Below are 27,335 nucleotides of genomic sequence, written 5' to 3'. Positions count from 1 at the left end.
GATTTTTTTTGCCCCCAAGGGGAAGAATGTGAAGCAGCTGAAGGGGGAAACTGTCCTTGTTTCCTCAGGGGGATGGGCCCAGCGCAGGGAGAAGCACGCGGTGAGGGGCTGGGGGCACAGCACCAGAAGGGGGAAAAATCAGCAATAACACAGCTAATGGTTTGAGGCTGACTTTCTGAATTCAATGAGTTGCAGAAGCTCCTGCCAGCTTGCTTGCCCAGGGAGGCTGGGGTCAAGGGAGAGAAGGGGGGCAGGCACAGGAGGGACACTGCTGTCAGCATGCTGAGCACTGCTGCATGGGTCACCTTTTTGTTTTGCACAGAGGATGCCAGGTGCTCTCTTGCAAATGTGTTACTGGAGAGAGGGGGTGGGACAAAAAAAAAAAAAAAAAAAAAACAAAACACACTCTTGCACCTCTTTTACTGGGGAACACGACTCACATGGGAAGGGACCCATCTGTCTTCCTGCAGACACCAAAATCCACATTGCCCATCAGCTTCCCCAGCACTTTTCCTCTATGCACTGCAGGCACTCACCCCATTTCTGGGCTCCCGTGTCCTGCAGCCATCCTTCAGGTTGCCCTGAATACTGTCACATACCTGCTGGTGTAACTACAGAATCACTTGGATGGCCTCTTTCTGTCATGCAGTGTTAATACACACTGCTGAAGGAAGATGTTATTTTTGAGAACATAAATCTGTTAGTCTCTTGCCCATCACAACTCTATCAGGTCCTGCATGGGATTTTAATTCTTCTGTCACATCTACTGTTTTCAGTTTCATCTTTTCTGCAGTGGACATTTGTTCTCCTCTCTGTAGATTCAGGGCAATTAAAAAAAAATTATTTGTATTCTTCTTGTAACATGAATCCTCACTTTTTTTTTTTTTTTTTTTAAGAATCTTCCAGGTGATACATTATAGGGCAAGAAAGTGGTACAGCTTTGGTTTTAGATGAATTGCCAGGGATAGGGACTGAGGTTGCAGGTGCAACCCCCTTGACAGGAATTGGGGCTTTCTCCCCTTCCCTTCTTCATCTTTGGGCTCACACAGCTAAAAGACAGATACTAAGTTTTTTTTTTGACATCTGTTGGGGCATATTGCTGGACTGAGGGACTGAACATAAACTTTGCATGTTGTGGGGAGGGCAGCAGGATGAACACCCTAGGCCATGCTAGTTGTGATGTTTTTCCGCATCTCTTCTAGAGTGAGGAGGGCTTAGGTTGTCCCCTACGCAACTGGAAAGCAGAGTTCACCAAGTGTTTCCAGGAGAAGAGCATAGTTAACAAGGGCCAGCCCTGCTTTTTATTCAGTGACCCTTTGCCTGCAGCAGGGCATAATATTCTCACTTTCCTGATCTCTCTAGCAGAAGTTAAGTCTTAGCATTGCTCTAGGAGCCAGCCACAATACTTTATCTTTACTCTGCCTGTTTAGCAGTGTAACTGATAGGAACAGTAGTATTTATAATTCTGAGACATGAGAAAATAAAACTCTAGAAGCAGGAAGCACTGGCAAAGGCATGCTTCCTTCCTACCCTTTCCTTCTGTTGTGGCCTCCTTAGTGGTAGCTGCCAGTGTCAGAAAGCAGGACAAGCCTAATATCCTTTTTCACAACAGTTTAAGAAAGGAAACGACTCCCATAAAGACAGTACTTGTGTCCAGAGCATAGAGGACAGGAAGATTTGTGGGTAACCTAACTAGAAAGGAAGGCTGCAAAAAGAAAAAAAAAATCTATTGAAATTTGGGGTGAGGGGGGAGAGGGGAAGGAGTAGAAAGGAAAGAGGAAAAAAAAGAAAGCTCAACTCTTGTGCGTACTGACAAATGCATACCTAGTCTGATGAGAACCACCAGTAACAGATAACAGATGGACAAGCTGCAAGTTCCCCTGTCCCTCTGCAACACAAAGGCTTTGTACTTCTCTACGAGCTTGAATGCTGTAACATTAGCGTATCTTCAGCCAGGTATAAAGAAAAATAGGGACCAAGGGGGGTTACTCAAACCATCCTCTTCTCCCATGCCAACACTAGCCTTCCATAAAGCTCAGGACTGTTATTGATAATCAAAAGCATAACCAGGACTTGTCTTACCTAGACAGCCTCACGCTCATTTGTGCGAAGCTATCACTACCATTAACTTCTCAGAAAATGCACTCACTCTGGAGAGTAAATAGGAGGGGCCCTGTCTATTCAGGGTCACTAGGCTTGGGCCTATAGGGCTACTGGCAGAACACAGCTACAACTCAAACCCTTCCAGCAGGGCTGAACGAAGGCCTCCGTAACAGGAGTTACCAGAAAGCAGAAAGTGCTCAAGTAAAGCAGGTCCACTTCCAGGGCAGGCCCCCCATCACTCCCAGGGGTTGGGCCAGGTCCAAGGTAATTGGTGCAATACAGACTTAGACGCTCTTACTGCCGTACAGCATTTGTAGGCATGAGAGCATCAGGCCTGTGGCCTCTCCATAAAAGGCATTAAATGGACTCAAGTGCTCTGCAAAGGGATATATTCCTCTATCCCAGCAACTGGCCCAACTACTCAGCTGTTCAAAAGGCTAGCAAATGCAGCTCTGACCCCTACCAGCCCTGCTGCAAGAGATTAGCCAAGGAGAGTCAGATTCCACCAGTTCAGCAGCATTTGGCCAAGGTGGGACCTTACACAAGGGCAGTTCTTTGCCAGCTGAGCTGCACTGGGGCAGGAGTACTCCAGCTGTCAAGGCCACAGTGCCAGCCCCACACCACAGAAAGCCCACCTGTAGCATTCACTCCAAGGGTAAGATTTCATTACCTTTTGAGGGCCTCAAAAACTGCAGCAGTCCCAATTCTATCTCTGGTTAGCCATGGCTGGCCAGCAGCTTGGAAACAGCAGCAGCAGACACACCCAAGGCATTGCACGAGCAGAGCAAAGAGGTTTAGGTAGAAGAGACCATTAGACTTTTTTCCCTTCTCTACCTAAAAGTGCAGCTAGCTGCACTTGGTACTTTCAGGATTTAATACCTCTGTTTCCACTGTTGGTGATAGCCTTCAGGATGCATCTGGAGCTTAGCAGCCAAGTGCTAGGAAACTGCAATCCATGAAGCAGAAGAGACAGTGTGGATGCTCTTACAAAGACCTTACTTAGTTCCCCCCACCCCAATCTGGTCCCACACCAGGATTCACCTTTTACTCCTTTTCTCTTCCCCGAGAAGTACAGTTAACCTGACTTGCCTGCTCTTTCTCTGCTCCAGAAGTACACGCAGCAGCCCGCAAGACAGCTGCCTGCCAAGCACATTCCCAGAGAGCAAAGCTGCCTGCAAGAGCACAAGCCATGCCTTGCTGTGTGTCAGTCCCCCCAGAAAGGAGGGATGAGCAGTGCCCCTTGGACAGAGGTGGCATACCACACTTCCTTAAGCCTCTCCTCCATAGCTGAGTGGCTGGGACTAGTCTCAGAGCACAAACAGCCAGCGACCACTTCTTGCAGGAAGCAGGGTCAAGAGAGCACCTACTGCTAAGGTAGCTTGAGTCACAGCATTCATGCTTTGCATGGCATGTAATCAGCCCAAATTCAGTACCAGCTGTGGTTTAAATAGGGACATAGGGGGTTATATCCCCCTTCCCACTGTCCACCGCTGTAGCACATGCACACATGAGTGAGCAGATTAGTGCAGGAAACAGCAGAGGGAGCAGCCACAGCCAGTTTGGGTTTATTTCATTGTGCAGGAGGCGACAGGAAGAAAACAAAAAGCCACAGCAGTTAACTAAATTTGATAGCTTTGACTTGAAAGTCACCCTCCACAGCCAGGTATTCAATTTTCTCCATGCCCAGACGATTGGGAAACTGGAACTCCRTTTCAGCCAGCTTCACCGTAGCCTCCGCAGCATTGAAGGAGATGCACATCTGTAGAAAACCATGACAAGGAAGTACACATCACTACTGACAAGCCAGGTTTCCCAGTCACTCCAGGCTGGGCACAGGAGGATGACAGATGAGGTAGCCACAGGTAGTTAAGCCAGCGCCAGCTGGCTTCAGCTCCTCAATGCCCAACAGAACCACTGAGGGAAAGAAGCTGGTTTGCTCTGCCCAAAGGCAGTCCCAGGCTTCTGCAGTGAAGGGATGAGGCTGACCTAGCTGGAATCACAGGTGTTTCAATTGCTCTTGCTGTTGTGGCTTGCAAAGGAAGGCCAGAGTGGAAAGCTTACCACACCTGAGCTGCTAAGCACCAACTCAGGCAGAGCAGGGCTAGACACTGTCAGCAGAGCTCCCAGATTCTTTCCTAGCTCTTCCCATGCCTGTCCCCTTCTCCATTTTAGAAATGTCAGGTGGCATTAGAAGTTCCACCCTTGCAACACCAGTGCTGTGGTCAGTGCCAGGACCTGCACACATCCCCAGGGCCTCACCTCAACCTTGTCACCGTGCTGGAAGGGGAAGTCAGCCTTTCTGTCCTCCTCACCCCATGCGCCATCTTCCTTGGAATTGCATACAATAGTGTTGACATCTCCCTTGCAGTCAAAGCGGGGGTTGAAATGCAGCATGAGGGTGCTGCTGTCCTTCCCTACGTTCACAGCAAACCTGGGGAGACAGTGAGAGCTGCAGGGAGGCAGCACAAATGAGCCCCCTCTCCTCCCCCTGCCATGCAGCAGCTCCAGCCACAGCTGCTCCCTGCAAAGAGACCAAGCCCTGCAGGAGCTCAGTCACCCTCCAGGGAAGGCAAGAGCCCACATAGTCCCTCCCAGTGCCACATCCAGCCTTCCCCCATCTTCCCACTCACCCTTTAGCTTCTGACAGGATCTTCCCTTTGACCTTGATGCATTCTCCAGGCTGGACATCCAGCTGAGTGACCACCAATCCCTGCAGGACCAAACCATAGGAGTTGCCCACCCATGGCAAGCCTACTAGCCCTGCTTGGGCCAAGACAGGGCAGAAGCTATGTCTGGCAGACCCGAGGACATTTGAAACCAAGAGCTACAGCAAGGGTTTTGAGCCATCCCAACTGCCTCTAACCCCTCTGCCAGTGATGGGGTGATGCCTCACAGCCAGCACCCCAGCAGTGGCACCCACCTTGGGAAGCAACGCAAGCTGAGGAGGAGGTAGTTCAAGCAAGTATAGCAAGGCCAAGGTGCAGGCACTCATCTAGCAGCTGCTCCCAGAGACACACTTGCAAGCAGGCTTGTACCTTAAAGTCAGTGACAAAGCCCTTGGCACAGAAATAAGAGCAATTAAGCAACCTTCATTACACTTCATGTCTTTCCTCCTCCCTAGAGGGGGTCTCCAAGCAACAAGGGCCACAAAAGAAGTATTTTGTAGCTTGACTTATTGCCACTGCTACAGAGAGCAGGATTAATGGAGCCCACATTTAGCTGCAGGCCAGTAAAGCAAGTTACAGACACCTCTGGGGAAGCTTGCACCAGAAATAAGAGGGCTTGTTCAGCTTGTTCCTTTTCTGAGAGGAAGATTATTCTCTCCCTCAGCTGCATATCCCCAAAATGGTACTTAACATTACCAGAGTAYCTTTACTAGAAGGAGGGTGATCTTTGGCCAGGTCAGACAGCACAACTCAGGCTGTGCTCCAGGTCCAAGCACATTAGTGCTGAGCTCCACATGATGGGTAGGGCAGAGGGCTAAATCCAGATCAGTTACATTAAGTAACTGGTTTCATCCTCCTTTCCTGGAGGACATACCCAGCAGCCATGGGCAGCTCTGGAGCACAGCCCCCTGCCTAGGGCTGCCACCCTGCCCAAACCAGGGCTCATCCTCATGTCTGCTCCCCCCACAACTGAGACTGCTGAGGTCARATTCTCCCAGTCACTAAGCTGCTTATCACCACAGCACTCAGGCTGCTAATGCTGCCTTCCAGCTCCTCTTATTGTGCTGTTCAGGTACAACCTGATATACAGCCTCAACATCAAGTAGGTCCTTTCAAGGCAAGGGGAGATAGGAGGAAGCTAGGGGCAGATGTAGCCACCCTGAATTCCTTTACTGTTAAGTTGAGGGTTAGCTCAGACCTGTGCCTAAAAGGCATTTTTCCAGAAGCAAAGTACAAAGTTTAAGGATAAAGATATTCAGATATTGTAAGCTACAGACAGTCCTAAACATTTAGGACATTAAAATATGTAGCTACCTATAAAAGCAACCTCCCCCTCCCCCTTACGCAACATACACTAGAGAAGGACAAGGGGGGAAAAGAAAAGCATCTGATCAGCCCTAACCATTCCTCCCACAGCCACATATCAGCCCCRCATTTCCTCTCAGCTAATCCTTTTCTTCTTCCTCTGGCACCAAACCCAAAACCCAAACATACCAAACCTTAGTCCTGCTCAGCACATCAGCCCAATTAGAAAAGATCACTCACTTGCTTCATGCTGCAGACACCAGCCCCTCCAGGCAGGACACTCCACAGCCCCTGCTCCACAGCCCAGCATGACTCAGCACTGGGCTCCAGCAGCTTAAATCACTTGGGCAGGACTATCACATGATGGGGGGGGTGAAGAAGGGGATCAATTGCAGCTGTTTTGGGGCTGGAGCTTTCCCAGCCATTTAAAGAGGGCAGTGGGAGGGCTGAGATGGATCTGTGTTGATATTGTTCTTTGCAGGCACAATGTGYGTGGTTTTTAAAGCTAATGATTGTCTGCTTCTGTGTGATCCTAGAAATCCTTGCTGTGAGCTCTCCTAGCTGCTGCCATGCAGTATGTGTTTTGGCACTTTCCCAGGAGCCTGCATGTGGCTCTGTGCCTGCAGTGAGGTGGCTGCTTTTTGTTAAGTGATCCCTGGCTAAAATCAGGGTTGGAGTCCTCATGTTACCACTGCAAAGTGACTGCCTCTGAGAATGTGTATGTACTTGTTCTTACAGCCCAGCATCACGCCTGYAAGGGGGCTGGACTGACAGGAGCCCTTGGGTACAAAGCACTACTGCTTGCATTTAAATAAAACTTAACATCCAATGCCAGAATTTAAGAAGAGTCCAAAAGTTAAGGCTGTTTGTGTGGGACACTAGTACATGTGAGAAATCCGGCTGCAGCTTTTGAAAAGTAGCGTGATCTAACTGGTTCAGCTCCAGTTGCAAAAGGCTCCACAGGGAAAAGAGAAATGCTTTGTTAGTGGAGGAAGGGGCCAGGCAGGGCTGAGTGCAGCCGGCAAGAAAGGAGGCTGTTTTTCCAGCTAGTCCCTGGCGCCTGCTGTTGCCCTTTACTGTGTCTCTTCAAAGCACCTAATGTCACTGTCCCAGGGGCTCTGCGGAGCAGGGAGAGCAGCAGATGAGGTGCCACGAGGGTCTGTGGCATGGGACCAGCTGGCTATGCTCTCAGCTTTGGACTAGCCTTAGGAGGGTCCTTAGGTCTCCGTGCCTCAGTTTCCCCCATGCCTGAAGTGACAGTAGCAACATGCAACTTCACAGTCCCACTATGAGGTTAGTAAAGGCTTTTTAAAATTTCAGTGGGAGCTACTCTATAAATGTAGCATGTTACTTGTTGGTTAAGCCTGGGTAGCCTGTGACATAGATACCCGCTGATAACATTGAAATTGAGGACAGGAATTTATGGCTAGGTAGCAGAAGGAAACATGCTACCATGTAGGAGCCTGCTAAAACTTCAGCAGGCTCTGCTTGCTGCTGTGTGAACACTGTCCTGACTCTTGACACCATCCCTTGCCCCAAATATCCCCCACATCCAATTCTGTCATTCACAAGGCATTTTAGCATCACATATGACTTTGGGTAAATCAAGCCTGAGCTGCGTTTGAACTGCAAAGTCACAAATGTGATTTGGAGTCCTGTGACTGACGGTGTTTAAAACAGGGCAAAATGCTGACTGGAAGCACTGCAGGGAAAACCCTGCACGTGCTCTGGCCTCCAGCTAACTCCCTGACTATGCTCTGCATATGCAAAAGCCATGCTGAAGTCAGGAGCTAACTGCAGAAGCAGACCTGATACTCGTAGCAAATGCCACTGAGAACAGGTCCCTCTGTGGACTCTTTGGAGAAAGCCCAAGAAATTCCACCTAAAGTTTGCCCCCATCCCTCACATGTTAGCTGGGATCACGCGTTACAGATAGGCTTTAAGCGCCTGCTTTCTGCGCGCCTGAGTTACTGTGCAGTTGTTCCTCTGTTCACTGCCACGTGTGAGGGGTTGAGCAAATTCCGTTTGGTTGGYTGGGTTTTTGTATTTGTTTTCCATTCAGCTTTGTGAAACCCCTGGAAACCTCTCTYTTCTGTGCTGCTGTATTTCTGAAGGCAGTGCTGCTGGTGAGGGGGGTTGTGGTGCCATGGGCTTAACATACTGGCTGCTCTGATTACCCCTCTGAAATGCACATTTCTTGTGAGCTGCTTTTCTGGCCTGGTGTCTCCTCCTCTGACCCTTTCATTCAGGCAGGTAGATATCTAATTGTACTTGGAGAATGTGCTGTCAGTTTTCCTCGAGTGCTCTGCCCTAACAACCAAGCTAGGTTAGCAGAACTCCCTCTGGTCCTGCCCTGATTTAATGCTCCTGATCCTACGCCCAGGGGAATTAGCAGTGATTAGTTTCAGACAAGAGTCCTGAGATGCCAAACTGCCCTTCTTTAGTCCTACCCCCCACAGCAGGGAACCAGAAAAAGGAACATCTTCCCTTTCGCAGCCTCCAGTGGGAAAACAAGGGAGAAATTTCCCCAGTGGGTCTCCTCCCCTTCCAGCAGGTTCTTGGGAGGGAGCAGGCTGCAAAGCAAGAYCACGCTGCCCTGCCCCATCCTACCGAGGGCACCCCCAGGCCCTCTGTGCCATGTGAAGGAGAGGATACTTCACACTGCCCGCAGGGAAAGGGCTGAGCCCTCACTCTGCTTCCCAGGGGACTGGGACTTTGCACCTGGGACAAAACATGCAAGCCCACAGCAGGCAGGCAGAGGATTAGGGTCCCTGCTGAGGCCAGGAGGGGAAGGGAGGGAGCTGCTGCCCATGCAAGCCACTCCTGTGTCCCCAGGCTGGCAGGTACTGCTGCAAGAGGAAAGCCCAGGCAGGAGCTGGAAGGTAGAGGAGATATGCAATTAGCTGCATCAGTAGCATGGGCTCCCAACACTCACACAGGCCCCAAGAGAACAGAGCTGGGGTGCACACACTGTCTCTGTTCCCAGTTCCAGGAGTTATTGCTTGTGGACATGCTTTTAGGGAGCATGTTGCACCTGCCAGGCAACTGGAGGAAGGCAGGAAGTGGGAGAGAAGAGTCATCCACTGCTTCTCCAGGGGGTGATGCACAAGGGAATTAAGGGTACCCTCCCACCACCTGACCCTGCAGGCTTGCTCTTGAGAACAGGAGGCACTGCCCAGCATCAGGACCCTGGCCTCAGCTGTTAGTACTTCTCTTGATTTGCACAGGCTAAAACCAGCCACTGACTGCTCTGGTTTTCTTACAACAGTCTGTAAAAAAGCCTTGAATTAGATTTTGAGAAGGTAAATGCCAGAAGAACGCAGCTTGTTTACTTACACTTTTTTAATTTCCCGCGAGAGAAAATCTATCCCAGCCCTTCATGAGTTGTATCCCTGGCTAATGACTCTTGTCATTACAAATGGCTTACTCCTGTTTTTGGAAGGACTGAGCACATACCCCCACTACTGGCAAACTCAGAGGTGATGGTGTCCAGGTGAGACAGGGTCCAGACGCTGGCAGTGCCATAAGGTGCTGTGGCTCTTCAGTACCTGTGCTTGGCCTTGTCTTGCGTTGAACCTGCACATACTGGTATTTGTTGATGCTAGGTACCCTGAATTATTCATTTCTGTAGTAGAGAAAAAGGCTCCACTTCTTGCTAAAAGCACTGATAGTAGCTTTCTCCCTTGGCTGTCACTTCACATCTTTTCATTCACGACTTGCGGGCTGCCTCCTTTCGCAGGCGATGCATAAGCGGATGGCAGCCCCCTCAGTGCTCCTCTGAACCAGAGCTGTGAAGGAAACTCTGCTTCTCCCAAGGCACACTGTACGCTGAGAAAAAGCAGCCATGCTCRCTGGCAAAGCCCACAGAGCAGACACAGGAAAAGCCKGTGGGAGCCTGCGGGAGGAGAGCCRGCCTCTCTCCTAGSAGTGCTGTGCACGTGCCTCCCCGGGAGGGCACCGCTCTACAGCCACAGTAGCTCGCTCACGAGGCAGCACCATGCTGTTGCACTGGTAGAAACACGCCTGTGCCAGGGCGGCCTGTGCTGGCCAGGGCAGGGGGAAAAAACTACCTTGGTACATTTTCACTGGTGCAACCTCATCATGCCCATGGACTATGCTGGTATGAGAGTGATCACAGGGCAAAAAATAACCTTCACTTTTCTAGTGTGAGCAAAGCCTTAAGTATCCCAGGTCTCCATTTGTCAGGTTAAGACAGTACCTGTTTCTTGCACTTTCTTTGAGGAATATTTGTGCTTTCAGAGTATCTGTTTGGGTAGGATTCTAGTCCCAGTTGTAGCCCTTGGTTGCTCTTGCAACCTAAATATTTCTACTTGAATGGAGACTTTAACTACATGACTGTTAGCCACCTTCTAAGGTTATCTGGGCACTTTCCTTTAAGTAATTCTGYGCTGCTGCTGACTGTGCCACTGGTTCTTCCTGTGGCATGTAGTTTGTGCTCATGGTCTCCCCAGGGAAAGCTTCGTGGCTTTTCAGTTGTTGCGTAGTTGTAAGCCCCCACTGAGGAGCTTTGTTGTCCGTGGGCTCTCTGGACCCGTCTGTGCTGAAGGTCTCTTGCATGAGTGGTTGCACTGGTACTGTCATTACTGTGGTAACTTCCAGTTGCSTGTTATCCGTGGGAGAAGCTTAGAGGTGGCTCTGGAGATGGCAGAGGAAATAGAGCCAAACCGTCAAGAAAAAGCCCTTTATCTACTCTTTAAAGACAAATAATGATTCAAGAACCACAGTCCCATTTGTCATGAGGCCAAAACACCCTCCCAAAGCCTGTGGGCATCAAGCATCTCAAAGCACAGCCTCAGAGGGAGCTTTGTACCAGGAGGGGGGGCCAAAAGCCCAGGTCACTCTGTAGATGCCAGCTGAGTTGCATGGCCACATGTCAGTGCAGCACTTCTATCCCAGAGGGTTTCCCAGTTACAGCTGCCCCCTATATTGTAAGGAAGGCACCTCTATTCTAGGTTAATTATCAAATACCTTGATTCTTGCGCTATCATACCCAGTGWTGAAAGGAGTTTGCTGTTCCCTTCAGTGAAATTTAAATTGTCTCATCTTTATTTCCCTCATTAACACTGACCCAAGCTGACAGTCCCTGTGTTTCTCCCTCTCTCTCTGTGGATTGGATTGAACTGGAGCAAACAGATAGCAGTCCAGCAGAAGGGGGGCTTCATTGTTATTTCAGGTTCATTTCACTTAGCACCTCTCCACATACCTTATAAATCTGCAGGTGGCAAACACCTCCTCAGAGTTKATTTTTGCATTTCCAAAACACTGTTGGTGTTTGTTCCCCACTTAAAGTCTCTGTTCTTCTAAACTTACTTCTGAATCCAGGTGCATCCTTTCCTCCTCTTTGCAGTGTGCCAGGCAGCAGGAAAACAAACACCTCTCCAAAGCATTCCTTCTCGTGACACTTACAAGAAGGCAATGAGGAAACTGTGTGCCACCCCATTGCTGATAATGCRCCATTGGGCTACACTTCCACCTAAGCCACCCCTATTTCCATTTCCTACCTCTTGGTAATCTCTGAGACTGAGACTACCTGGAAAGGACTTGCCTTTGGTCCTGCACACTGGGATCTTGCAGCTGGAGGCTGTAACTACATYGTAAAATAGCAGAGACTGCCCAGGGATTTGCAGGAAAGGCAGGGAACTCACTCTTTTCCTCTCCTTAACTAGCTGCATAAGAGTTATACAAGCCTTAATGTTGTTTAAGGTATCCAAGACATGGGAAGAGCTGGAAAATACTGACTGCATGTGCATTGCCCTCCCCAAGGTATCTGGGTAGCATAGCTTGTTCTCTGGGTCTGGACCCTGTGAATGGAATAAGAGGAGGAAGGTTGCAAATAACTTTCCCTGTTTGGTAAAAAATAAGAGTCTCTCAGGGAGGGGAAGCACTGCTGGAGCATGCCTTATAGTAGCTGTTTTCTTGTACTGTGGTGACTATGTACAGGTTGTGGTCTAGYCTGYGTTTGAATTCCTGTTTACAAGTTGCTTTGGTCACTGGGTGCCAGCTGTAAAGCTAAAGCTCCTAGGTTTTTCCAGGAAGCCTGGGATGCTTTCTGAAAAGCAAAAAGGTGCTTCTCAAAGAAAACTAGACTTGCCAGATTCTCAGCCAAGGGTAGGATCTGTCTCGTGACAGCAGACATGGCAGGAAGCATTACTTTCTCACTGTCTGTGGCACAGGAGTGGTTTCAGCAGGGGTGGATGACAGTCACAGCCGCCTTAGTCGATATTGGAGGGTTGCTTATGTTGGAAATGCCTTCCTCAGTCCTGCTGAAGTCASCAGAAGAAAATGCAAGAGCTGCAGGTCCCTGGAACGGGTCTGGCAGCTGCTCCTCCAGCACCTTCCACCGATGGAAGCAGCAACCTCCCCCCACACACAGGGAAGAGAACGCCTTCCCCAAGCCACTTGCCTAGTGGAGCRGTGACTGGTAGAGGCTGGCATCCCTCCCCTGCCCTGCAGCAGCAAGGCATGCTGTGCTCAGAGCTCAAGAGCCACCTGCTCTGCCTGCGGCTGCTCATGTGCCCACGGGGCAGTGACATTGCCACAACCGCTCATCCTCACGTCTCYGTGAGAGCTGCAGGGAACCTCAGACAAAGCACAGCCTGGATTGCTGATAAGAGCAGTASGAAAGTCACTCCTTTGGCCTTCTCCATTTATCAGGCATGCACCAAGGGCCAGGCTATATCTTTGTTTTCCCTCTGCAGCTGACAAAAGGGAAGTCTGTTGGTCCTTTCAGACTTTTCTAATATTAAGGCTTGATTTCCCCCTCTATCACTAGGTAGCTGCACTAATTCTGTAAAATCCAAAAGRCAGGAGTCCCCCCTCTGCTGAAGTGCAGTCAGATAGTTTCCTGGTTTGGGGCTTCGCTCCTGTTCCACGCAAGCCAACGTGAGGGACTCGCACTGACTCTGAATAAAGTGGGACCAAGCCTGCCGCACCAGCCCACACCAGCTAAAGTGCTCACAATAGCACTTTAGCATCCTTAAGTCAGACTGATTTAGAAGAGTTCTCCTCCAGCCTGGCAAGTAGCACATACATCACACTGGGGTGGTTTAGAAACCCAAGCCATCTGGAGTTCTTCCCCACAAAAGCAGTTGTGKGCCAGGGTTGGTCTCCTTTGAACCACCCACACAGTGAGAATGGATTGTATTATAGCTGGCTCAGATTTTTCAAATTCGGTTTTCAAAGAAAAATTGTCAGTAAGTACTTGGAAAATGCATTGGAAAGAGGAAGCTGATTAAAAATGTAGCAACAAACTCTGAAGAACTCTGCCATGATCCGTTCTGAGCTCAGGGATGGAAAGGTCTTCAAAATGATGGTACTTTGGGTGAAGTTTCTTCCTCTTCCTGCTTTTTCCTCCCTCAATATTTTTTCAATCACATTTAAGCCCTTGGGTCACAAGGGCTCTCTTACTTAAGGAAGAAGCTCTGATTTTCTCTRCCTATTGAAATGCAACAAACAATGAAGATACACCCAGGTTTTTCAAACCCAAGGTTACTGGACCCCTTTGATGCAATGATTTCATCAGCCAATTGTRAAATCAAGTTAACAGAAGGAAACATAAGAGGAGCTTTAGAAAAGCCTGTTATTGACATCATAACACRTAACAGCTAATGCTCTTATGTAAGGGGCTGCGACATGGGAGCACCAGGCCCCTGGGGCCACGTAACAGCTCTCTGACAGAGGGCTGCCAGGGGGTTGTTGTCAGGCAAGGCATTGCCACAAGAAACAAGACATTTAAACAGCTGCTGGGAAGGATTTGGGAATTCTGGCAAAAAGTCATGACATTCAGGAGGTCATAAATAAGCTGACTGGGGGTTTTGCTTGGAGGCCATCTGAAAGCCTTGATTAAAACCAGCRTCACTAAAGCACAGTGGCTGGCAGAGCTGCCCCCACTGATGCATGTTGGAGTGACTCACATGTGGGTTTCCAGCAGTGACACATAGCTGTATGACCCAGGCACCTCTGCCAGCACCATCCAACAGCCACCCTCCCGCAGGAGCCACTCCAGCCATTCGTTCACAGTCAGAGGCAGCAGCACTAGAGCCAGTAGACGGAAGATGAGACTGAGGGCAATGCTCTCCTCTGCAGACTGGGATTGCCATCCAGCAGCAAGTATGCACCTGGGCAGCACTGATGAGYGTGTCACAAGCCAGGGTGGTCCTTGGCCAGCAGCTATCTCCCATGGAGCAAGAGCAGCCAGACCAGATGCTTCAGCTGCTGTGGGGATACAAGCAGTTCTGTAATCACTGCCAGCCCCTCACTGGTGCCAATGGGCTGCTTGTCTCCACACAGCCTGCTCCTGGCACAGGGAGCACCAGCACATTAGTGTCTGATGAGCTGCAGTGGGATCTAGGGAACATGCAAGAAAGTGAACAAAAAAACAGGTCTAATAACAGCACATCAACCTACTCCACGGAGGAGTGACGGCAAGGGCAGCAGGAGGGGCTGCATATATTTGTTGGAGAAAACCTCCTTGGTGCTCAGAGGCCAGGAAGCTTGTTACAATGCTAGATTTGGACTCTGGACTGAGGCATGACCATAGTGACAGAGGCCCAGATGGCTGCAACAGCACAGGCTCAGAAGATCTTGGCTATGTATTAGAAGGGCCACAAGGCAGTGCTGCTATCAGTGTGCAGCTTGTTCAGTTATGTCCTCCTCATTTCTCACCCATCTGATTGCAACACCTCCTGAAATATCTGTGTGAGCAGCCCCTCCTCACAGGGAGCCCTGAGCTGGGCAGTCATTAAGGAAGAGAACAGATTTCAGCACACTCCACATCACTGCTGTTCCCTCAGCCCACCAAGCTGGACCACACTTGCTCAGTGCAGGACAGAGCATGCAGTTTGCTAAGAACCAGGCTGAGGCACATCTAGCTGCCTTACAGGTCTGAAGAGTGGGCTTCATACATGCTGCTAAAACAGTTTTAGTTCTTCCTCAAGTTTTAGAGAGTTGAGACTACTACTTTAGCTCCAGCAATGGCAWACCTGTGACCATGACAGCTATGGGCATTTTAAGGATTACCCTGAAGCAGGCCAGCTTTAGAGGCCATTACAACTAGTCAGAAACAAGGAAAGTTTGGGCTCTTGTTGAAAATATTCCTGGTAGGTGCTGGACCATTTTATGCAAAGGCAGAGTTGACTCAGTTTAAATCAGTATCAAACACAGGTAGGTTATTTGGCTGCTTTCCATTATTGATGACAGACCACTTTTCAGAGGGCTGGAAGGCAATAGCTCAGCTGACAGCTGAAGAGGATGTCTGCTAGAAATACACATATATATCCCCCACACTCAGTGGCCTTGAGAAATATGACTGGAAACAGCAGTTGAGTGAGTTCCCCTTGGAAGCTGAAAGGCCTTGTTACAGAGCACAGTGGGCAGATGAGGAACCCTGCTCCCCAAATCCCCTGAAGGCTCTGGTGCATTTTCCTTGAAGCTCTTGGGTGGGCCTGTAAAACGCTTCAGGCCAACGAAATGCAGCAGTGGTGGAGAGGGCTGGGCACAGGAGGACATCAGGAAAAAGGAGGGCGGGCAGGATTTCTCACACTAGCAGGAAACAGGAAACTGAGAGCACGAGTCACTCCAAGGGCCTCAGCCATGACTCATGACAAGTTGCGGCATGCCCCCAAGCGCCACCTGAGAGCACAAATGCAAACAGCTACCTTACCACAGCCACTATACCACCACATCAGTCAGCAAAAGGCAGAAGGCTCCACTGAAGCATACTCTGAGGTGCTGCCCTCCCACGGTACGCGACAGCTCGCAGCGCCGGAGAGGAAACCCAGCTAGCTATTTGACAGGGGCTGAGCGCACATAATCCCACGGCAGCTTGGGAAACCTCAGCCCCACGTCAGACAAGCTGCACATCTGCAAAGTCTGCAAGATGCCAGAACCCGTGGGAAGCTGCTCTGTCCACCTCTCCCCTCCGCCGCAAGCAGGAGGAACAGGACTTGACCGGATGTCATCTCCACACACGTGGGTGTTTTTTTCCACAAGTACCACCCCCCACCCCCGGTGTTAGGAAGGGCCTGACCAAGCCCACAAGCACAAGGAGCAGCCACACTCTGCCTGCGCAAGGCCCATTTGCCAGCCTCCTCGCCCAGGCAAGGCCTTCCCACACCAGTGGGGGTCTGATGCAGTTTTTCTTTGACAAGTGCCTGGCACTACACACAGGCCTCCGAGGAAAGATCATGTCTAGAGGAGAAACAGCGCAGCACTGTGAACCGCAGTCCCTGCCTTGGCAGAGATCCCACTGAACTTTTGCAACAGAAACCAAAGCCTGTRGCTGGCTCCACTCTGTTAGTCACCACCAAAGCAGAGCCAAGGCCCTGACACCTCACCAAGGTGCAAGCAGGCTGCAGTACCTGTCAGGTCGCCCACTGCCCAGCAGAGCTGGAATAGGTTCAGCTCCCATCTCCGGACACATCCGTTCCCTCAGAGGTCCCCAGTGTGCAGGTGTCTCAGCATCTCAGACAGCAGGAGCAGGCTCTTGCATCAGCAGAGGTGCTGCAGACACCACTGATTGCTGCTCATCTCCAGCACAGACCATCCTGCAGCAGCTAAAAAGCTGTCCAATATGAAGTCAGTATGAGTGTGCTATCAGGAACAATAACCTTGGGCTTCACATGAGGCAACAAGAAACCAAGCAGAGGGGAGAGCTGCAAGTTTTTTGCTCTATCTAGTCAGCATTTATAAAGCAGAAATTGAAAAGGAAAAAAAAAGCAGGTAACTCCTGAATGGAAAGAGCTACACTTCCCAAGCATGCCATTCAGCAAGCAACTTGAACCAGTTCTATTGTTTGTGCAAACCAAAGTATGCAATTTCCCTTGGCTACGACTGTCTTAATCTGGAGGCAATACTGTCCGGTTTACTGAGCCCTGCTGGATGGCAGTTAAAGCTCTTTGGCCTAGAAGCTGCCCAGCAGCTTGCCTTGAGAAAAGCACTACATTGTTTTTGTATCACTCAAGCCACATCTCCTCAAGAAGCCGTAACTTTGCAGGGTGCCACATGGTTGCTCATCTTTTTCTGAAAATATGTTTTGACATATATACACTGTGTGTTGTGAAACTGGATGTTGTTCATTTCCCTCTCCCTAGAAAGGGCTCTGTGTAGGGATTTGTCAGCTTTGTCAGCCTCTCGTGCTTGCTGTGAAGTAACATCTGTTGCCAGATACTTTCCTTGTCCTTGCAGGTGGACTGTAATGATGTAAGAAGCAGGGCTCAGATGGAAGGAAAAAAAATGCRAGGTAACATGCTTGTGGCTTATGAACCTCCAGCAAAAATATGCTAAAACAAGATTCAGACTTCATCTGCTTTGTCACTGATGCTATGACTCACAAGCAGAGCTGGGAATTCAGCTGACAAACTATCATAATGCAGGAGGCTGTCTAGGAAGTGAAGTAGTAAGGATAAGTTCTAATGCAGCTGAGCTGTTTTATACATGTTTGCTCATAAGAAAACCTTTCCCCTTCCAGTGTTTACATGGGGTGGTATTTTACCTCCCTCACCTCTGCCAACAGCACATGATGCCAGCTAGGAAGCTAAGTCAGGGCCACAGCATAGGGTCAGCACAGGGACCAGCCTTCTTCCACACAACCCCTTTCCCTGCCCACCATCCCTGCCAGGCCCCTCTGCCAACTTGGAAAGCAGGACTACAGCCTAACTGCAGCCCCTCTCCACCCCAGTGCCCCCACTTGAGCAAACTCCGTGGGGCACTGTGGGCAAGGGCAGGGATGCCCCACTGACACAGGCCTTACTAACACTGCATAGTGACAGCTCTTGGGCTGGATGGAAGCAAGCAACAAACCTCCTACCACTTTGGCAAGGCCCTCAAAGAGGCTCTTAAGAAACAAGATTTCCTGAGACATCCTGGCTGGTGAACAGCCTTCTCCTCCATGCCAGGGCTGCTCCCCTGCATATTTGTTAGTCTTATATCATCTTTTATTAACAATTCATCATAATTACAAGCCCCAACTTAGGGAGCTCATTCATCACTAGCTAAGGAAAGCACAGACCTCCCCAGCAGCATTTCACAGGGAGGAAGGAGGCAAGGCTCAACCCTGCTACCTGACCTTGTTTAAGCTACAGGAGCCCAGGGAGCTGGGGATTCCTCTGCTGGGCCTGATGCTGGACAGATACCTGCACCATCACATCTGTGGGCAAGTATAGAAGAGCACAGTCTGCCCACAGGGAACAGGAGACATCCACCCCAGAGTAGCTGGGGGAAGCATGGTCCAGCTACATGGTCCAGCTGCACAGCYCCTGGAGATGCTGTGCTGACACTGAAACATTGCAGAACCTGGCATGTCTTGGGAGAGCCACGACTTCAGGGTGCTCCARGGCCTGCAGACCCTCAGGAATTTGCAGTATCGCCTCTGGTATTTGCAGAAACTGCACAGGAAAACTGTAGTTACATGATTAAGTCAGAGCCTGAATTTACAATCAGGAGGGAGCCTCCAACTTGGGGAGGACATTTCAGCTGTCTCTACAATATGATTCTTGCCTTGTAGGGTCCTAAAGAACACCTTAGCCCCTGGCAGCTTTTCCTAGCGCTCTCAGGAGGCAGGGCACTGCAAGGCTTGCTTCGGCTACCCAGCCTACGTACAGCCACATGGATGGATGCCCCTGTGGGCTCAGCCAGAGGCACTGGTATAGCCAAGCAGGAGTTGCAGAGCAAGCCACAGTGACTAACAGGCAGGCTTGTCCTTCGGTGGAGGCACAGGGAGACTGAAGATGCAAAAGGGGAAACCAGTGATGGCACTGGGAAATGAGCAAGGGGAAGAGGACATGTAGCATCAATGTGCCTTCAGCCTAGTGCCATAAAAGGCCTCTCTGCAAAATGCCCCATTCAGCTCAGAGCTGGCCAGGTCACTCGAGGGGCATGCAGGCCTCCATGGCAAAAGGCCAGTGCCAATACGAGCTGTTCCTCACCTGTCCTTTCACCTGTTGCTGACAGCTGCTATCCTGAACCACCTGCCTGCATGGCTGCCCCAGCACTGCCTGACCTTCACCRCAGCCCTACAGGCTGCAAGCAGTGATGTATGCTTGTCCCTTGGGCTCATTCAGGTGCCTTTTGCTCCAAGGGTCTGCTCTACACAGGCTTGTGGACCAAGTGGCTTCAAGGACAAATCCTGCCCTCATCCTTCAAGTCACATTTTGCATTCAGGCCCAGAAAAAGAGACATGCCAAAGCACTAAGTGCTGGCTCCTGGTGGCCAAGGGCAGCATGCCAAAACTCATGAGGCCACTGGACCAGCCCTTGAGACCAAGGCTGGAGCCCCACGCACCTGTTTACCTCTGATAAGAAAACAGCCCAAATCCCCACACTGCAGATACCATCACAATGCAGTGCAAGAAACACCAGGGAGATAAGGAGGACAAGGTGCTTGTTAGTGGAGGGAGTGAGGCTCTGTCTGGGTGGCAATAACACACTCCCTGTTAAAGCCTGAGAAATATTTCCTGTCTTTTCTGTAAACTAGGCTCAAAACCTTCCCATTTCCYCTAAACAATTCTTTCTGTTTACCCATTGGCATGAAACTGCTGTGTGGACTTTGGACAACTTGTGATAACAGCTCCTCTGTGCTTGACTGTGCAAAGCTATTTGTCCCCTGCTGGACTGTTATGGGATTCCCAGCCTGAGACACACTTCTGCAAATTCATCCACTTTTCCCTTTTAATGAAATACTTCAGGCCACATTAAAGACCATAACATGCATTGCTTGGTGTCAGGTTCATCAGTATATTCCTCAGGGCTACAGCTGTGCAGCCCCAGAGAAACCAAAAGGAAAACTTTAACCAATAATCTACTTGCCAAAGGCCCAGCTGTGGATAGCAGCTACAGTGAAACACCTTAAAGGACTTTGGTCACCATTTTCCATGGCAGCATTACAAATGCAAACTGTTCTCCACCAAAAAAGGATGTTGATGGGTGGAATAATTTGGAATGGGCTCTTGATTTCTTGTGATCCTTGACCATACTCAGTGCATCTGTCTAGGAAACACCATCACATAGAGGCAAGAGGCAGGAAATCTTGATCAGCTCTATCTACRCACAGAGGTTTTGTGTTTCCATTCAGTACTGTCTCAGTTCAAAGAAGCACTGATAAACAGGCAGGAGGAATATTTAAGGGTTATAGCTTTCTTGTTTTGCTTGCTTTTGGATTGAGTGGGCAGGCTGTACCTTAGGGCACTCCTGAGCCTTGAGGAATATTTGGCATTAAAATATGTTGACCCTGCCCAGATCCTATGTGGGTGTAGAGTGCTGTGGCCTTGGGCTTATTTGAACCATCCAGAAGCAGGTTTGTTGCACTAGATCAGCTTAACTGCTCCCACAAAGGGAATACAACAGGAGTATCCACACAGGRTGGCCCCTCTTTGCTTACAGCCATGCTGTTGCACTCAAGAGTTGCTGCATGGTGGTGGTTCCCACCATRGTACCTTAGCACCAAACCTCCTATCCATAGCACTTAGCACACTGAACCAGACAAACCTACATAAAGCAATGATACATCTACTAAAACTAGCTGAAAAATTATCTTGGGTTGCTCAAGAAACTGCATTATTTTTCCTCTGTATCTTCTAAGGAAAGCTTGTTTGTCATCTTATTTCTGCTCTGGTCTGCTTGGCATCTTTCCCCCCTCTGTAACAGGCCACATCTCCTTTTCACAACTATTTTCCTGTAATAGGTAACATATTTTTCTCCTACTAACAGTCTCTTATTTCCACACACATACACTTATGATTTACTTTTAAACTTTTCTAAGAAAGAAAAAGGAGAAAACATTTCAAAGCTAACATAGCTGATAAATTATTACAACTTCCCCACTATAAAACATTACCTGTAAAGCTGATGAATGTTTTTTTCTTTTTCCTCCTCTTCTTTCTACTTATCAGCCTGACCTGCTGTTTTCTAGATGAGGTATAACAAGATCCCACCCACAAAAGAAAACCACTACTGTTAATGAAAGCAAAGCTGCCCCAGCCTCCTTTTAAGCAGGTTACACCCAGCACTCAGGTGATATAAGGGGATAGATGCCTTTATTTTCTTCAGGTGTTAGGCTTATATTTCTGAGGATGTGAAAATAAGGGAAGTATATTTTTTAGGAACTCTCAGAGATTGTTAAGGTGGGATTGCTACTGCTTATTTAAGTGCTTTGWAGTTTTGAAGAAACATGCTTAGTTTAAGCAGTTAGTTAATTCTTAATACTCTGATAAAAGCTGTATTTATTAGCTTGCTTTGAAGTGTTATCCTTAAAACCCRTTCTGGAATGGTCTAAATTGTTCTCTCAAAGTATTTTTTTTTCCTGTTGATTATAAAGTTTACTTGTCTGTCTGCTTAAATGGCTCATGCTGGGTGTGAGGGGCACCACCTCAACCAGATAGAGAGGTCAGCTTCCATTRCCTTGCTGTGTGACTCAGTCTCCAGAGACAATAATTCTTGACCAGAAAGGCTAGTAAGTCTGACTTGAATGGAGAAACTCAGGCTGGAGAGAACTTCCCAGTTAGTTGAGAGGTTTTCTTCCTTCAAAACCTACTCTGCTAAACTGYTACTTGGACTTACTTGTAATACACATAGTTATCAGAAATTCTAGTTTGAACAAGACTTAGTAACAATCAGGGCTGTGTCTCACTGCTTGCTTAAAATCTACAAGACACTTCTCTTGCTTTGCGGTTATATATAAATAATTTAAAYCAAATGACATTTGTCACAATAGAACAAAGTGGAATTTGTGTGATGTGGCTTCTTGAATGGATTTACTTTTAATTACATAAGTTCCCTTTGTCACTGCTTCAATAAGATGCTACAGTATAACAGATTTCCTGGCTATTAGCTTAAATYAACAGTGTTCTCCTGTATTTCTCATCTGATTTTCTGAGGGAGGTTTTTTAAATTGTATTAAAACCTCCTGTGGTACTTGTTGGGCTGGGCTCCCACAATTGCTCTAGTATTCAGTCTGTTCTGAGGCTGGTGAAAATTCAGCTGAAGCACACCACTTACCAGCTTGCAGCCATTTGATTGGGAAACTGAGTGTGAACTTTGGTGTGTTTATAGACRGGAGGTTGCTTTCTGAGATGGAAAGCTTTGATTTGCTGGAGGGGAGGAGGTTCATCTCTTCAAAGAATACCTCTGTCATGAAGTGTGACTCAAACTGACACACTCCTGCTCAGTGCTGAGTTTACCCCATTCAGCAAAAATGGTTGCTAGTTTAAGTGCTAGTGTTGCAGGCTGGGGGTTTAGAAAATTGATTTATCAGGCTACAATGACAAAGACTTTAAGGAAAGGACAGTTTATGACAAAGACCTGGTGAAGAGCTAAGCAATTGCATCAGACTGTGCCAGCTCATCTGTGCAACTTCTCTGTTGTTAGTAAAGGCTACAGGAGTTTAATCAGAGCCACGATTTGGTTACATAATTGGGACTTTAACAAAAACTGCATGAATCAGATCACTCAGTTCTGTTTCTGCTGTGCCATTAGCTGTTAGTGATGTAATGAGGGGATATGGCTGCGTGTGCTCAAGGAGTAGGCAGGCACTGAGAAGGAGAGTACTGTGTTCGCAGGATTAGCTTTACCGTAACTTTTTAAGGCCCAGAGTTGATGGGCTTGACATCATGTGGCGGCCGAAGGCTGCTGAGTGAGTATCCGTCCCTTACACGATGGACGTGGCTGTCAGGRTTGGGGGTTGGAGATCAGCATCGCAGAGCAGCGGGGTGGACTTCGTCACCTGGCAGCTGTGAAGTGGGAGGTGTGTTTTCAAATGATGTGAGGAAAGGGCAGAGTCCTGCTGTGCATTAATCCGCAACATGTTCTGTGTTTCAGGGTGGTGCAAAATCAGATGCCTGGATTGGGCGTGAGGCAAGGAGACGTATCCACTCCTAATGAGGAAGCAGCAGCATGCACAACAGCAAAAGGGGCCAGGCAGGCTGACAAGTAAGTAGCAGAGGAGGTCAGGAGCGGTTTGAAACAGACACGCAAACTCTGCGAGTGCCCATGGGTGGGTTAGTACTGCGAGACTGGAGCAAAGATCCCTGCATCTCCCTGCCTGAGCAACGTATCAAGCAGCCTCCACTCACGACTGATGAAGGGTCCAGCCCTGCCCCCTTTGGGGGTGAGTGGTGGATTTCAGCTTTTCTGCTGGTGAAATAAGCAGCAGAAAACCTGAAGGCTGAGATATTTTATAGGTAAAAAGAACGGTTGTGCCCACAAGCAAAGACTGAATGCTTTCAAAAGCAGTGCTATATAGGAGCTGTTCAGTATTACCAATATCAGCAGTCCAAGAAATTGTAAGTAATCCTAGGATAATAAACCAGAAGAAATGCACACTGGATCCGGTAGGGAAAGCAATTTGTAGTTTCAGACTGCCTACGGATTGTTTTATAGCACATTAATATAAAAACTGGGGAAAGCTGCTTGTCCATGTCATCTCAATAGGTGGCCACAAAAGGATTTCACAGCTTTTTGTTAGATTGTTGAACTAAGATATTGCTACAGTGAGAAAATTGATCTTTAAAAGATGACATACATGGCCCACAACAGTGTGCAAAAAAGAGAGGGGAAAAAAGGAAACAATTACCTAGATTTGCATCATGGGGAAAGGTCATTGAAAGGCTTTAAAATGAGACTCCCAAGGTAGTACTGTCCTAAGATTTCATCTTGTGTCAGTAATGCTGGAGATACTAAAGGCAGAAGCTTTAGTCTTCAGAAGCTGCAGATGGCTGTGGAGTAAAAGGACGCTCTCAAAAGACAGAGGACTGGTAATCACCACCCTGGGGAGGGAACTGTGTTTCTCATTTCAAAATTGAGGCTCCCCCACACTGTGGGAGCAGTGACCACTTTGTGGGTCCTGTGCTCCTTTCAGTGGCCTGCACCCTGTCACGTTGGAGTTGAGTTTCTTATGAGTTGAAGCTTTCGTTGTCCTCACAGAGGAGCGATTGTTCACAGGACTTGTTTTACTGAGCAATTTCCCCTTCAAAAAGGAGGAAACCAGGCTGGGAAAAGATCCTCTGCAGTATGTGCCCTCAGAGGCAGGCGGACTAGCTTACCTTCCACAGGGGAGAGTTCCTCCCTCAAATAAACCCTGAGCAAAGCAGAGCCCTCAATTAGTGCTTGAGCAAGGACTTGAGGCGGGTTATGCAAGGGTCAGGTTCTGCTGCCCCAACTCCTGTTCCTCCTGAAACTGCAGACATTTAGACACATGCCTCAAATACAGTCCCACGTACTGCACTGGTCTGCCCCAGAGCATCTGAGGGGAGCAGAGCCAGCAGCCCTAGTTTCACCAGCACTGGTGCCCGTCAGTACTCTGGGGTCACCCTGCAGCAGGAGGATGACCCAGGCAACACTGTGCGCTTGACTCACGATTCTGCCRAGGCAGGTTCCCTTTGGAACCATGCATCCTAGCTTCCTTCCTGCCTTCATGCGGGATCTGTAAGAGAACCAGGCAGTGCTGGTACAAAATTAGTCCAGTGCATTTTTGAGCTGATAAGAGCTCATTCAAACTGAATCAGAAAAAAGTACCTCATGTAGTCCACATCTCTTTAATAAATAAATAAAACCCACGGAGATCTGTAAAGCCAGCTTTGCGGTTTGCAAGCTCTCAGGAAGGACCATGCTGGAAGTCTTCCTGTGCCTTGGCCCCTTCTTCCACCCACTCCCCTCACTTAAACATATGTAAGGCAATTTAGGTCTCAGGGTCCTGGGGGAAACATAGCCCTGGCTGGAAGCTGCTTTTTTCCTTACAAGCCCAGAGCGTGTGCTGTGGCACTGCTCCCTGTCCGTCCAGCCCAGATTCCTGCAGCAGTGCTTTCTGTCTCTGCCGTGTGGGAAGGGGACATCCTGGGCGCTTCCCAGGCCTGGCACGTGCAGCAGAGAGACTGGAGCAGCACAGGGAGGAGGCAGGATCGGTGCCACCAGGCAGCCCGGGGCAGTTGTGGGGAGGAGCAGGGCTGCSGTGCTGCCCCAGATTCCTTTCTGTGTGGGCTGGCAGGCGAGAGATAGGGCAGAGGTATTACACCCTCCTCTATTTGAGACACTCCAGCTGCCACCCTCTGCCATGGCCAGTCACTGAGGACTCTTGCTGGAAGGCTTCACTTTAAGATGTGGCATTTTTAAAAGCATGGCTCACCCTTAATCTGCTGGGACTAGGAAGGGGTGCAGCCTCAGCTACTCCCCGCAATTTAGGCTACATAAACAAGTGTTTTGCCAAGTCCAGGACMAATAGCATGCAAAAGCAAACACTCTGATCTGGTTGCAGCCGGGCTGCAGGTGTTGTGCCAGAGCTTGCAACCCCAAACCTATGGATCCACCAGCGGAGGTGTCTGTGGCTGCACCCAGCAACTGATGCCTGCCCTGTGGGGCCAGAGGGCTTGTCTTCCCAAGTTTGCATGTGCTTCCTGCAGGAGTCCCATCCTCTCCCTCACAGCATGTTGCATTCAAGTGGAGAGCTTTAAAAAGTCTGACAAATCTAGCAGATGGCAGAAAACATAGCTGAGCCTGAGGAGCTGCCTGGGACAGGGAGCACGGCCGGGCAGAGGCGCCCATGGATGTCACTGCGCTTTGGTTGCTCCCTTCGGTATCTACCCTCCTCCGTGGGTGAGCAGCCCTCTGACCCAAACACTTGCCAAGCAAAACTTTTCTCCTGGAGAGATAACCACCAAACAGAGGCGAGGGCACAAAGACTCAGACAACGTTTTGTTGGATTAATTTAAAAGTATCTTCAATAGGTTTGGTCCCAGTTTCACAGCTCTTTGCACCGGCCCAGCTTCCTCTCACAGAATGGCCCCGTGGGCCCCGTCTCCAGCAGCAGGGGCATGTCAGTGAGCCGTGTTTCAGTCGCTGTCGCGACGGTGAGGCGCTGCCCTGGGGCCGCACTGCGGCTTGAGGCAGGCGGGCAGTGAGGTCCTGCCGGCGGGCAGCGAGGCCTTGCTGATGGAGGACACGCTGTGGGCCAGGGGCTGCGTGGGGAAGATGACCTTGCCCCGAGGCGCCTCTAGGAGCTGCCAGATCTCCCCCGAGGTGGAGCTGCCCAGGTACTCCCAGGGCCGGCGCCCACTGCTGTCCCGTATCCGCACCCGGCACCCCAACTGCAGCACCAGCACTTTGATGGCAATCTGGTGGCCGTGCATGGCGGCCAGGTGGAGCGGCGTGTACCCGCAGCCCGAGCGGGCGTCCACGTCCAGGACCAGCCCGGCCTCCTGTGCCGCCGCCGCCAGCTCCCGCAGGCCCTGCCCATCACCATGCTTGGCCAGCCAGTGCAGGGCCGTGAAGCCCGACACGAAGTCTCGCCACAGGGCCAGCTGCGGCTCCTCCAGGAAGAGCCCCTGCACCTGTGCCCAGCGCCCCGCTGACACAGCCACCAGCCAGGCGTGCTCCCGCCGCCCYAGTGGCACCGATGGCCCCCGGCCCGGGAGGCTCTTCGGGAGGCTCTCAGGAGGGAGGCTGTAGGGCAGCCCCCCAGCCTCCTCTGGCGGTGATGAGGGGRTGCCCTGCACCTCCAGCAAGGCCAGCTGGCACCGGATGCTCCTGAAGACAGGCAGTGTTGCTGGGGGGCTGCACTCCGGGGACCCCCACTCCCCAGGCACCAGTGTTGGCAGTGGGGACTGCAGCGGAGGCRAGGATCGGGAATGGGATGGCCTACTGCAGGGCAGCACCCTGGGTCCTACTGGTGGCAGCAGGCAATGGGATGGAGGTGGCCCCCCAGGGCCTGGTGGTGAACGGATCCTGTATGGAGGTGGCCCAGCAAGGGACAGTGGCAGGGACCGGGGCAGCTCAGTGGAGAAAAGTGCTCTGGTTCCCGATGGTGGTGGCAGGGACCGGGATATAGGTGGCTCCTTGGGTCCTGATGGTCGCAGCAGGGACCAGTTTGGAGGTAGCTCCTTGGGTCCTGATGGTGGCAGCAAGGACTGGGATGGAGTTGGCTCCTCAGGTCCTGATCGTGGCAGCAAAGACTGGGGTGGAAGTGACTCCTTGAGTCCTGGTGGTGGCAGCAAGGACTGGGATGGAGGTGGCTCCTTGGGTCCTGGTGGTGGCAGCAAGGACTGGGATGGAGGTGGCTCCTTGGGTCCTGATCGTGGCAGCAAGGGCTGGGATGGAGGTGGCTCCTTGGGTCCCAACAGTGGTGGCTCCCGGGGTGCTGGCAGCAGGGCCTGGGATGGAAGTGGCTCCTGGTGTCCTGGCGGCAGCGGCTCCCCGCGTCCTGGTGGTGGCCGGGCCCGGTACGGGGGTGGCCTGGCGAAGGGCAGCGCCCCGGGGCCCG

The 27,335-nt window shown here is 50.2% G+C and overlaps 2 protein-coding genes across 2 annotated transcripts in view; both read right to left on the bottom strand.

Annotated features, from left to right (window-relative positions):
* Positions 1-3,652: 3,652 nt before the first annotated feature.
* Positions 3,653-6,449, bottom strand: LOC146593685 (16 kDa beta-galactoside-binding lectin). The gene is made up of 4 exons (XM_085308837.1): positions 6,315-6,449; positions 4,734-4,813; positions 4,363-4,534; positions 3,653-3,862 (listed from the first exon to the last, which is right to left on the bottom strand). The coding sequence occupies exons 1-4, from the start codon at positions 6,321-6,323 to the stop codon at positions 3,719-3,721; spliced, it is 405 nt and encodes a 134-aa protein (XP_085164963.1). The 5' UTR covers positions 6,324-6,449; the 3' UTR covers positions 3,653-3,718.
* Positions 6,450-25,748: 19,299 nt separating this feature from the next.
* Positions 25,749-27,335, bottom strand: part of SOWAHB (sosondowah ankyrin repeat domain family member B) — a 2,188-nt gene continuing 601 nt past the window's right edge. The window contains exon 2 of the mRNA XM_085308861.1: positions 25,749-27,307. Within this exon, the coding sequence (XP_085164987.1) occupies positions 25,909-27,307 (1,399 nt within the window). The 3' untranslated portion in view covers positions 25,749-25,908. The remainder of the gene's footprint in view (positions 27,308-27,335) is intronic.

The sequence above is a fragment of the Rhea americana genome, unplaced genomic scaffold (genome assembly GCF_003343005.1).
Source record: "Rhea americana isolate MKP2758 unplaced genomic scaffold, rheAme1 scaffold_284, whole genome shotgun sequence".
Lineage (NCBI taxonomy): Eukaryota > Metazoa > Chordata > Aves > Rheiformes > Rheidae > Rhea > Rhea americana.
This window is presented reverse-complemented; position numbering and strand designations above follow the sequence as displayed.